General features: G+C 41.9%; 1 protein-coding gene across 2 annotated transcripts in view; it reads right to left on the reverse strand.

Moving 5' to 3' along the window:
• Positions 1-8,356, reverse strand: part of RUFY4 (RUN and FYVE domain containing 4) — a 26,041-nt gene extending 17,685 nt beyond the window's left edge. The window contains exons 1-6 of one of the 2 annotated variants that reach the window (XM_074307694.1): positions 8,265-8,356; positions 3,552-3,604; positions 3,334-3,440; positions 1,948-2,073; positions 1,391-1,497; positions 126-269 (exon numbers count right to left, since the gene is read on the reverse strand). In XM_074307694.1, the coding sequence (XP_074163795.1) occupies positions 126-269; positions 1,391-1,497; positions 1,948-2,073; positions 3,334-3,440; positions 3,552-3,597 (530 nt within the window). In that variant the 5' untranslated portion in view covers positions 3,598-3,604; positions 8,265-8,356. The remainder of the gene's footprint in view (positions 1-125; positions 270-1,390; positions 1,498-1,947; positions 2,074-3,333; positions 3,441-3,551; positions 3,605-8,264) is intronic. The other variant, XM_074307695.1, reaches the window with a different exon arrangement.
• Between the last annotated feature and the right edge of the window lie 4,697 nt (positions 8,357-13,053).

Here is a 13,053-nt window from a genome sequence, read left to right on the forward strand (position 1 = left end):
AGGGAGAGAGAAGAAGAGAGGGAAGAGAGAGGGAGAGATGGGGGGAACAGGGACAAGGGGACTAATGAGCGAGGGAGTCCGTTCCTTTCAGCGGGGTCTTCCTTTTCTGTTTGAAGGTCACTTACTCTGAGAACATAGGCCAGCCCCCGTCGAGATCACAGCGCTGCAACTCGAGATCAAAAGTCACTCCATTCAGAAAGTAGAGCGCTTCTAGGATGCCATTGTTGAGCTCTGGACACAGGAAGGGGCTTTGGTTCCCATACCACTCCCTAAGGGAATCGTATAAGCTCAGACCTCAATTTCTGGCTCGAATATTTTTATTCCTGTATCCCCCCCCCCCAATTCCAAGAAATGAATTTCTTATCTAATTTTTCAAGTGGAATTTCTCTCCCTCTAAAGTTCATAGATCTGTATAAGGAGCCGTCTCAGAAACAGACCATTCAGGCGTTTTATTCTTGGGTTTTATTCTTTTCTCTGAACACCTCCCTCTTACTCCTTCCATCCCCCTTTCCCCGCCCCTCCTCCTGCCGTCTCAGTTTCTTGGTGGCCAGCTTGGAATGCCACTGATCTTGAGTGAAATTGGTTCTATGGGAAAAATGGTAGCAACAGGAGAGATTGAAGTTAAGTATCAAGAACTTTCCAGCAGTGGGAATTTGAGGATTCCCGGTGGAGGATACAAGAGAGTGAATTTAAGGGAAAGATCATTTCTTTTACTATACCATTACTGGTTCAGCTTTTTACATATACCCTCTCTCCAATGCTTCCATGTCCCCATCCATCCTCCTAACAATTGGTCCTTTTATTTTTTGATGCTATGTTATATGAAGCATCCCCCATGTTGAATTGGATATACACCAAACATATATCAGTATCTATATACACAAATGTGAATGTGCATGTATATATTCAATTATATATACACATATATACATACATACAAGCATGTGAATATCTATACACATATATGCACACATGTACACACATTAGGTATACATATATACACACATTGTATGTGTATATATGAATGCACACATACATATATGATATCTACACATTAGATATCTACACAGTGGAGATATATATATGTATACATATATAATATAAATAATATATATAATATGTAATATATATCCAATGTGCATAAATATCTAATACATATTATGTACATTATATATTATAATATATAATTTATATATAATATATTATATAGAATATAGCATGAAGAAATATATATTATATACATTATATATTAGACATTTATGCACATTGGATATACATTACATATTGTATATATTATATGTGCACACTGAATGGATATATATGTATATGTGTATACACATATACATATCCAATGAAGTGCCAAGGGGCAACAGAAGTGGGTATCATTGACCTGTTGAGTTCAGGGTCCAGGAGGCAGAGTTGTAGTGTGTCGGCCAGCTGATTATGGGCCAGACAGAAACGGATGAATGCACGACCTCTCCCCACGGTGGTCTTCAGCTGAAAAATAAAAAGGGAGTGGGTGAGGTGGAAAGAATCTAGAGAGTAGCAAGGAAGAGAAAGAGAATGCCTGAGTGGCTACGGAGGGAGCGATTTAAAAGATATGAAGGACCCTGGGGTAGAAAAGAGAAGAATATAGGGCAGGGAGAGGAAACCTGTGGGAGGAGGGATAAGGAAGTGCTGAAGTAGCGAGGCAAAAGTTGGGTGGCTATTGAAGAAAGGAACTGGAGGAAGCCTGGGGGAAAGGAGCTGTGGGAAGGCAGGACATTGAGGGATAAGTGCAGAGGCTGCAGTAGCAGAATATAGCAAGATCATAGAAGTAAATTTGGAAGCAATTTATGTGTATGGAAGAGACCCGAAAATCAAGCTCTGTTCAAAGGAGGAGATCATGGTGGATGTAGATTAGGGCTGTCTCCCCTCTCTTTACTTCTCAACTATTACTGACATCACCTTGTCCAGAGAGTAGACGAGTCGAATGACTTCCAAGCTCCCACCATTCCTCTGCAAGGCCACCGAAAGGAAGTCCCAGTAATCTTTCCGGGGTCCCAGGAACCTTCTTCGATCTTTCTGATCAAACTGGGATAAGGTGGGGGAAGGGAGAAAGACATGAAGAAAATTTCTCCTTTAACCTCACAATCAGACCACCAATTTTTCTCAGCTCATCCATTCCCCCAATTAGGTTTATGTTCATTCTATCTATCTATCTATCTATCTATCTATCTATCTATCTATCTATCTATCTATTCATTTATTTATCTATCTATCTATTTATTTATTTATTCATTTATTCATTCATTCATTCATTCATTCAATTATTTATTTGTTTGTTTGTTTGTTTGTTTGCTTGTTTGTTTATTAATCAATGAATTAATTAATTAATTAATTTATTTATTTATAGCACCATCTTGTGTTGTTTTCTGGAATCTCATGGTAAGATTCTGGTTATCCAGCAACTAGGAAAATTGAGGATGGCCTGGAAGGACCCAAAGTCGGGCTTTCTGACTCACAGCTTTTTCTTTGTACCTTTCTTTAGAGAATATTAAATTATTTGCTCCATTACCATGATCATGTACTACCTTACATTACATTTTTATACCTATCATTTCCCCCCTCTCCTGCTCTTTATATTTCCTTGAGGACAGGGACTATGTTGTTTTTCTCCTTTGTATCCCTAGGATTAACTTATTATCATATTATTATTTATTTTTTACCTTTTTTATCCCTTTTGTTGTTATTCAATCATTTTTCAGTCACCCTTTATAACCTTTGTGGAGTTACTTGGCAGAGATACTGGAGCAGCTTGCCATTTCCTTCTCCAACTCATTTTACAGATGAGGAAACTGAGGCATACAGGGTTAAGTGACTTGTCCAGGGTCAAGTGTTTGAAGCCAGATTTGAACTCAGGAAGATGAGTTTTTTCTGGTTCCCAGGCCAGTACTCTATCCATGACACCACCTTGCTTTCAACCTATTAGACTGTAAACACTCTGAGAATAGAAATTGTGCTGGTTTTTTGCCCTTGGATCCCTTTGAGGCAGAGGTAAGTCACATAGGTAGTGATACAGGTAGTATCAGAGGAGAGATTTGAACTCACATATTTTTATTATATAGAAACAGGAGCCATTTATTCTCTAGCCCAACTATGGATAAAGCAAGAAAAACAAACTGGTAAAGTTTACTCTCAGTCCTAACAATGGGAAATAAGACAGTAAAACAGGCGATGGAGAAAGTCTAGGATCCTCCATAAAGCCCTCCTGATCCTCTGGGCTAGGAGAGGAGCCAGTCTTTAGAAAGCAGGGGGATGACTGCATTATTCCTTCTTTGTTCCGTAACCTACCTGTAACAAGAACTCCAGGTAACCACAGAGTCCATGTAGCTCAGCACTGGCATCTGTTACTGGTTGCTCTTGTTCCCCGTATCTGTGAAGGATAGCAGAGATGACTTCTGCAGAGAGAAAAATCGACATTAGGGCAACCACACAAAATGGCCAGACCCATCTTGAATTTTTGTCTCATTCTAGAAACCAATCAAGAAAACCTTAGAGGTCGTACTTACTTTTAAGGTCCTGGATAACTCTTAGGATAGTCTTATCTCCTTCCATAGTGACACTGAAATGGAATGGTACTTCATGATTCCAGCTATCTGCTTGTCTGGTTTTTAGCATATAAAATTCTCCAGGATTTTCCCAATTTTCCCCATCCCTCCCACCGTCTATCTAAACTTTTAAATAGTTTATCCCATTAAGAACACCTAAAGAAGTTAGATAGAAAGTAGTTATATAGAATAAAATATTATTTGGGTAAAATTTATATGTATTAATGTATAATTATATATAACTCAAATTTGTACAATAAAAAATCACACACAATACACATATACATACATGTATATATTACATGCATATATATGAATATATATACATACATGCATGACACATAAAGAGCAGATACCAATCTGCATTGGTAGAAGGAATTTTCTTGCCGGTAATTTCTTACATGGATGAGGATACATGTTAAGAATTATATGTAAAGCATGAATTTTCTTTTATCAAACTATATATTATTTGAAGTCCATGATTTATGAGTGATCTTATTTCTTACTTTGTGTGTTCAAATGATTTTTGGTTGGGATTGCTATTAAGTTTATTCTAAAAACTATTTTAAAGAAAATTCTCTTCATTTTTTTTTGAAGTAGTTCTAGAAATCCTTGTAATAACAACGAGAGAAGGAATAATTAAAGCAGACATTTTGGCAAAGAAGAGACATCATTATCTCTATTTGTAGGCAACACGATTTGCTTAGAAAACCCCGGAGAATAAGTAATTATTAATTAAATAAAGTAAAATGAATAGCATTTCTCTATATAAAAAACAAAACCTACAGGGAAATAATAGGGAAATACTATACAAAATAACTAAAAAATGCATAAACTGCCAACTTACCAATACATACTCTAGAATTTTACAAATGTAAGTAAAGACCAATCTTTACAGAGATAATTTTATACCAATGAAACTACCAAAGGGATGCTTTATAAAGCTAAATATGATAATTACAAAATTCCCTTGGAAGAACAAGAGGTCTGGACTCTTATGGAACGTAAAGAAAAAAAAAATAGTAATTAAAGAAGGCTAACGTTTCTAGACTTCAAATTATATCATAAAGCAGTAACTATCTATTATTATACCATTTAGTAATGGTTTAAAAAATAACAAAGTAGACCAATGGAATAGATTAAGCAAGAGTCAGAAACAACTAAACTCAATAAGTCAGTGTTCAATAAATCTGGGAAACCAAATTAAATTAAACATTTAAATTAACCTAAATTGTAGAGAAAACTGGAAAGTAGATTGGCAAAGAAAAAAAATTCTTTAAGTTAACATTTTAACCAACAGAACAATAAATTCAAACTGAATATATGACTTGAGTGTAAAAGAGCTCTTAAAAATCCCTAGGCTAGGGTAGCTAGGTGGCACAGTGTATAGAGCACCACCCCTGAAGTTAGGAGGACTGAAGTTCAAATTTGTCCTCAGACACTCAACACGTCCTAGCTGTGTGACCGTGGGCAAGTAACTTAACCCCGATTGCCTTAGGGGGAAAAATTCCCAGGCCCTTTCCAACTTAAAAAAAAAAAAAATTAGAAGAGGACAAAATCAGGTACCCTTCACAGCCTCAAAGAGGGAGAAAATATTTGCTCAAACAAGAGACAGAGAAGATCACAAAAGGTATAAAAGATAATTTTGATGACATGAAATTCGAAAATCAATGTAGCAAAGATAAGAAAAGGAACTGTTAATGATAGGGGCAGAGATAGGACACATGACTTTTTAATCTAATATTTCTTACAAAAGGATGTCCAGGATATTAAACATGAAAACATATGTATGTGTATGTGTAACTAAGAATCATTTTCAACAGATAAGTGAATAAGGACTATGAACAAATAATTATTCAAGGAAGAATCACAAAATAATAACAATCATGAAAGATTACCCCAAATCTTCAGTAAAAAGAGATACACAACTATAAACAATTCAAATGTTTCACTTCCTAACTGGAAAAGCTATGGAAAGATAGACATGTATACACATGGGGAGTAGAGCCGTGAATTGATCCAACTATTCTGCAAAGCAATTTAAATTAAGCTTAGAAAATGACTAAATGCCTCTATCCTTTGATCTAGAATTCCCAGGGTTAGATGTATGCCCTAAGGAGACTGCGACAGAAAGAATGGGATGATAGATACAAAAATATTCTTTTTTTTCCCCATGTGGTAGCAAAGAACTGGAAACAGGATAGGTGCAAATTAAGTAGGGAATATCTAAATAAACTGTGGCATAGGAATGTAATTATCTGGCAGTAAGAAATGATTAATGTTAAGATTCGAGGGAACATGGGAAGATATGTGTGAACTTATGCAGCAGGAAGTAGGCAGAAAACTATAGAGGCTCAAAACAACAAAAATGGAAAAAACAATATCAACAGCAACAATGAAAATATAACCAAATGCTGCATAATTATAATGACCAATGGGCTTGAGAGTCTTGGAAGGGAAGGGACCAAACAGTTATTAAGCATCTACTGTGTATCAGGCACTGTACTCAGAACTTAACAAAGATCTCATTTGATAAAACACATCTTCCTCTCTTCATGGCAGAAGGGGACTGCAAATATAGACTATTGCATGTGCTATGATGGTTGACATGTTGGTTAGTTATACTAAACTTCTTTTCTCTTTCCTTTTTAATATTTGTCACAAAGAGTGACACGTCAATAAGTGTGTTTTTATCCTAGAGGCAATAGGGAACTATGGAAAATTTTTAAGTGATTTAGTCAAAACTGTTATAGGAAGATTATTTTGACAGTAATAGTGAGGATCAGATAAAAGGGTGAGAAATTGGAAGCAGGAGACCAATTAAGAGGCTACTGCAATAGCCATGGTAAGAAGGGATGAGGACCTGAATGAGGGTGGTAACTGTGTGAGTAAAGACAAGGGGATAAAATGGGATGGATGTTATAGAGATAGAATCGACCAAACTTATCAACTAATTGGCTACAGGGTAATATTAGGGAGAAGCATAAAATCCAGGATGATTCTAAGATTAGAAATCTCTGACTGGAGGGATGGTGGTATCTCAGAGAGACATAGAAAAGTTTGGAAGAAGAGCAAGTTTGGGGGAGAAGATGAGTTCCATTTTGGATATTTTGAGTTGTATATGTTTAGTAGGTTGTTGGGGTCCAGAATCCAGATGATGGATAAATGGCTAAATAGATGATAATTTATAGAAACTGAGGAGCTCACCAAAAGAGAGGGTATAGAAAGAGAGAGGAAGAGTGGCAGGGACATTAAGAGACATGGATAATAATATAACAAAGAAGAAATTTCCAGGTCTTCTTTCTGGATCTTGAGCTCCTATTGCTATGTACCTATTTTTTCTTCTAAGTCCCTCCAAAGTTTGGCCCTTAGATTGAATATCTCAGTTGAGAGTTGGACTGTGGAATCCAACTCTCCTGTAAGAAGTGTACCCTCCCCCCTGGGGAAGTCAGCCTTTTATTTATAGTCATCCTCAAGATATGTACTCATCCCCTCCTGATCCCTAGCTGAGTGGAAAGTCTGTTTTGTTTCAAGAAAGGGGAGAAATAAGCAAAGGGAGAGAGACTCTAGGAAATGGAGAAATAGGAAAAAAAACAAATGGAGTCAGGATTCCTGGTTACCTTCTTCAATTCTGCCAGAGATTCAAGCATAACTTCAGTCTGCTTCAAATCCTCAATTCCTCTCATCTGTAAAATGGGGATAATAACAGCACCTACCTTGCACAGTTGTTATAAGGATCAAATCAGATAATTTAAAAAAGCAAATAGTAAACCATAGAAATGCTTATTCCCTTCCCTAATCCTCATAAGGTCTTATGATTCCTTAGTATCTAGGAATAGCACCGGAGGGCCAGAAAACTTAGTTTATACACTGGGAGACATGAACAGATATGAGGAATACAATGTAGGGAACCGACTTTAATCATGGGGAGATATGTTAGAAAGATTATTGAGTGACTGGGAGAAGACAGTAGGGACTCTAGACTATGTCATAAGAGGACTTGTAGAGATATTTAGGCAAGAAAATACAAGACTTAGGTGGGGACGTGATAATTGTCTTCAAGTACAAGAAAATCTGTCACACGGAGAAGAGAGTAATTGAATTTTGCTTGGCCTCCAAAGGCAAAACTAATAAAAACAAATTGAAGTTTCCAGCAAGGCTGAGCAGGAGTCAAGGTAAGAAAACTTGCTAACAAATAATGAGGGATGCCCCAAAGTAGCAAGGGTTTCCTTGGGAAGGAGTAGATTTCTTTCATTGGAAGTATTTGAGAAAGAGCTGAATGGATTACCTTTGGGTCTTGTTCAGTTACACGCTGTTTTTCCTGATAAAATGGGAGCTCCTTGAGGTCAGAGATTGCTTCATTTTTTAAAAAAATTTGTTTTCCAGTCTCAAGAGTGCTGGCATTCAGTTGGCACTGAATAGTGCTTGTTGATGGACTGATTCAGGTACAGGTGGGACTTAATAACTACTGAGATTTTTGGGGTTGGTAGGGGTATGATATGGTATCAGCAAGTATCTGGGGAAACCAAGGCATAAATGGGAAAGGGAACCCTGTAAGTAATTGGAATTGGGCTGGAAGTGGGAGAAGAAACTGTTAGGTCCTGGAAATCTCTCAGTTCAGCCATTAACCCTCCTCCCACATTTTTCCTTAAAAAGTGCTCCTTGGCTACTCACCCAGGAAGGACTGGAGCAGTCAGTGTGTGGTATCAGAACTGGAATGGCTCTGTCTGTGTAGCCCTTGAAGCCTTCCCTGAATCTTGCTTTCTGCAGGGTGACTCATGTCCAGCACCACTAGGAGGCTGGGGTGGGAGGGAGGGGAATCCCAGAGCCTTGGGAAGGAAGAAATAGGGAAACTGGAGCATGGGTGAGAAAGAGAGGACCAAGGTTTGGGAGGGAGAAGGAGCAGAGGGACATGGAATTATAGTGAGGGGAGAAATAATTTGGGGGGGGCAGTTGGGTTTCTAAGTTTAGGAGAGTAGAAAGGTGGCAGAAGTTAGAAACAGCCAGTGTGGCATAGTGGAGAGAACCATCCACCAAAGGACCCAGACATGAAACTAGTTCTGCTACTTATGGTCCTGGGTACTCTTGGACCCTTTATTTATTTCTTTGTGCCTGAGTTTTCTTATCTAATTGGGGGCACTGAATTAGATAAGGAGCCTTTATGTAGGTCAAGTCAAATAGCACCCACTATGTGTCAGACAGCATGGCGAGGCGGTACAGAGGTCTGGAGTCAGGAAGACATTTTTTATGTTCAAAATTGATCTCAGTGAGGATGTGTGATCCTTAGCCAATCACCATTTTTGCCTAGGATCGAACGGAAAGATCTATATGAACTGATTCAGGGTGAAGGAAACATCCGAGAAAACAATATACACAATAACTACAGTAATGTAAATGGAAATATCAATAAAACTATTAAAAAAGAAATGCGCTTCCCAAGAGAATCCATTCATTCACAAAGTAAATTCTCATCTTCTACTCTTTCTTGCTCATATTCAATATAACCACCAGGTGGCGGTAAGAGCTTGGGATGCTGCTATCAGCAAGTAGCTCCACAAAAGCACCTTCCATCTTTCCCTCCAGATGTGTGGAATAGGATAGATATTAGGTTTTTTTTGGGGGGGGGTTGGGGGAGAGAGTGAGACAGAGAGAGAGAGAGAGAGAGAGAGAGAGAGAGAGAGAGAGAGAGAGAGAGAGAGAGAGAGAGAGAGAGAGAGAGAGAGAGAGAGAGAGAGAGAGAGAGAGAGAGAGAGAGAGAGAGTCAGAGTCAGAGAGAGAGAGAGAGAGAGAGACAGAGACAGACAGAGACACAGAGACAGAGACACAGAGAGACAGAGAGAGAGACAGAGAGACAGAGAGAGACAGAGAGACAGAGAGAGACAGAGAGACAGAGACAGAGAGAGAGAGAGAGAGAGAGAGAGAGAGAGAGAGAGAGACGGAGAGAGAGACAGAGACAGACAGAGACAGAGAGACAGAGACAGAGACAGAGACAGAGACAGACAGAGACACAGAGACAGAGACACAGAGAGACAGAGAGAGAGACAGAGAGAGACAGAGAGACAGAGAGAGACAGAGAGACAGAGAGAGACAGAGAGACAGAGACAGAGACAGAGAGACAGAGAAAGACAGAGAGACAGAGAGACAGAAAGAGAGAGACAGAGAGACAGAGACAGAGAGAGACAGAGAGAGAGACACACACAGAGAGAGACAGAGAGAGAGACAGAGACAGACAGAGAGAGAGACAGAGAGAGAGAGACAGAGACAGAGACAGAGAGACAGAGAGAGAGGGAGACAGAGCAAGACAGAGAGACAGACAGAGACAGACAGAGAGACAGAGACAGAGACAGAGAGATATAGACACACACACACACACACACACACACACACACACATTCCCCTATACTTATATGACCAATCAGAGGGAACCTAGGGATTCTGATTCTTAGTGTCACCTTCTGAAACTCATTTCTCCTTCCCTTTCTCCAAACCTTTAGGCTGATTGGGGAATGAAATCCCATGAACTCAGACTCTGGGAAAGGTACTCAGCTGGGTTGACTTGTTTTTTGGTTCCCACCCCCAAAAAGCTGGACTCAGCTTCCTGACAGGAGAGACTCTACTGGGGTTTGCAGGATTTATACTGTGATTGTAAGAAAAGGATAAAAGGAGTAGGGCTAGGTGGGATTTCCATTTTTAATAAGATAATAGGAAAATGCTTAAACAGAGGAGGTACATGAGATGTTCTCTAGGCATCAGACAAGGGAGTAAAGGCATTCTGAGGTAGGGTTGTCTGCTACTTATTGTTGTTTGAGTCATGTCAGACTCTTCCTGATTCCATTATGGGGTTTTCTTGACAAAGGTATTGAAGTGGTTTGCCATGTCCTTCTCCAGCTCATTTTACAGATGAGGAAACTGAGGCAAACAGTGACTTGCCCAAAGTCACATAAACAATAAATGTCTGCGATCAGGGCAGCCTTTCAGGAAGCAGACTCCAGCTTTTTGGTGTGGGAACTAATAACAAGTCTTCTTGATTCCAGGTCCAGCTCTATCAGTGTTCTCATCTTTGAAGAACTGATTAGCTGATAGCTGAGATTCCTTCTGGGTGGGAATTCAGTGACCCTTCTCTAAGTCTGATTGGTCTCTCTCAAGAATGCCCTGCTATCTCTTTCTCGTTTTGTTCCAGTGCCTCTCTCTCTGGGTCTCTTTCATGTTCCTAGCCCTCCAGCCCTCTAGCCCTCTGGGTCATTCTCAAAAGATCGTAGATCAAGGATTGTAAGAGAAGTCAGAGGGCTTCTAGTCCAGCCCCTTCGTTTTTACAGGTTAAGGAAAGAGACCCAAGGTCAAACAGAGTGGGGTCAAACCCAGATCCCCGGACTCCAGAGCTAGCGCTTCTCCGGGTCCGGCCCTCCCGCCGCCCCCGCCGCTCGGATCGCGGGGCTTAGGGGGGTTGTCTCCTATCCATAGGCTGCTGCCCGCTCTTGTCCCCAGGGCACGCTCCACACTTCCTGGCCGTCCTTGGAGAAGGAGGAGCGGAGGGAGGCCGGACCTGCCGCCCGCCCGCCGTCCGGGCAGCGCGCCTAGGACCGAAGCCACCCCCGGCCCCCTGCGCCCCGCAAGGAGTGGGGGCCCGTGGGGACCCGCGGACGGCTCTAGAGCGGGGAGGTCCTGTCCCTTTCCCACCCCCTCAATCCCCTGCTGCTGCTTCTTGTCCCGCCCCCTGCGCTGAGGCTTTCGGACCGATGGGCTGCATGGTGAGCTTAGTCTGCTGCGAGGAGCTGGATCCTGGACCCCCGGAGGTTCCCCAGCTCCCCAAGTGTCCCCCGGATCCAGTGCATTGCAAGCGGCCGGCCCCCTGTGGCTCAGCGAGCCCTCAGAGAAAGAAGCGGGTGCTGGGGGTAAGCCAAAGGGCAGAGGAAGGGATTGATGCCAGTGGGGACAAGGTGAATATCCGTGCTCGTGGAAGGGGGTGGGGTGGGCACATACTTGTGGCGGGGCTGGCCCGGGAGCCTGGTGCTCGGGGAGGAGGGAGGACTACCTGGGAGCACAGCACAGCCACTTGACTTTTGGGGGTTTCGATTTCTTTATCTATAAAATGAGGGGGTTAGAGGAGTGGATCTCGAAGTTTCCTTTCACTCAAAATGCTTTCATATAATTCTTTCGGGAGCGGCATGGGGCTAAACCTGCGGAAGGTAAAGGGGGGAGGGGCGGCCATATCTCACCTGGGCCAGGGGAGGGAGCCTCGGCAGGGATGATTTAAAGGTGAAGTGGACTGGTGTGTGTATGTGTATTTGTATGTATGTGTGCACGTGTGTGTACATGTATGTACCACAGGGAGCAGATTTATGCCCAGGAAGGATGACAAAAGGTTTAAACTTCCTGTAGCTAGCCTTTCCAGGAGCGTGCCCTAGGCCCTGAGAATCCAAATGCTGGATCAGGAGCTGCGGCCAGTGACTGGGCTGGTAGAAGAGTTGGAGGTACTTCTGGGCAGGTGGATGGGGAGAAAGGGGCCCTTCAGGAGCTGAGACCTGGCAGGGAGATGTCAGTAAGCTGGATCCCCATCTCTTTCTTCATTACCCAAGGAGGCAGGTCTTGGAGGTGAGTCTTGGCGACTTCATTGAAGTGAGATGAGTGTTCGAAGCCTAAGCCTGGACAAATGATATTCCTTAAGGATTTGGGGACAAGGAAGGAAGCTGGGGTGTGAGGAGCAGTATTTGTGCCCTGGAACTTGGGCTGGGCGCCTGGATTCAGATTTATTGAAGGAAATGGCTCATCTTTGGCATTACCTTGGATGTTCAGTGCCCCCTTCTTTGGCGTTTTCAGCAGAGGCCATGATATGGGGAGTCAGGACTTGGAGACTCGGAGCTTGGCCACCTACCCCTTCCTAAGTCAGCATCTTTGGAGGAAAGCCTGGAACATTGAGCCATACAGTTGCATATAGTTGTAGTTTGGATTGTTGGCATTTAAAGCACTTAAGGACACCGGGATGCCCTTGGGTTCCTTTTTCCACATTCAGAAGCGGGAGCCTACTTGGGGGTAACGGTCCCAGAGACTGTTGAACGGAAGCAAAGCATTGCCCATATATTAATCAGAATCCATCTCTTGTATGCTGTTTCCTGAGACTGAGTCTTCATCCTCCAAGGAAATCATATGTTCCTGAGACCTCACTCATGGGGCCACCAAAGATCCCAGATTCTTAACTCCCAATCTAGAGAGTGACCATAGCATGGGCTGAAACCAGGATGGATGGGAGAGATGGAGAGGTGAGGAGAGGTCTCTCTAGGGGTTGCTCAAGGTTCAGAATAAATAGCGTCAGGCTCTGAGGGAGCTGAGTGGACTGAGTGGGGAGAGGGAGAAGAATTCAGGAGCCCTTTTAACTTCCGTCTGACCTGCTGTAATAGGAGGCTAGAGAGGAATGGGAAGCGGTCAGCAGGTGCTTATGAAAAAATTGTAGCATTATCAAGCTTCC

This window comes from Sminthopsis crassicaudata, chromosome 3 (genome assembly GCF_048593235.1).
Source record: "Sminthopsis crassicaudata isolate SCR6 chromosome 3, ASM4859323v1, whole genome shotgun sequence".
Classification (NCBI taxonomy): Eukaryota; Metazoa; Chordata; class Mammalia; order Dasyuromorphia; family Dasyuridae; genus Sminthopsis; species Sminthopsis crassicaudata.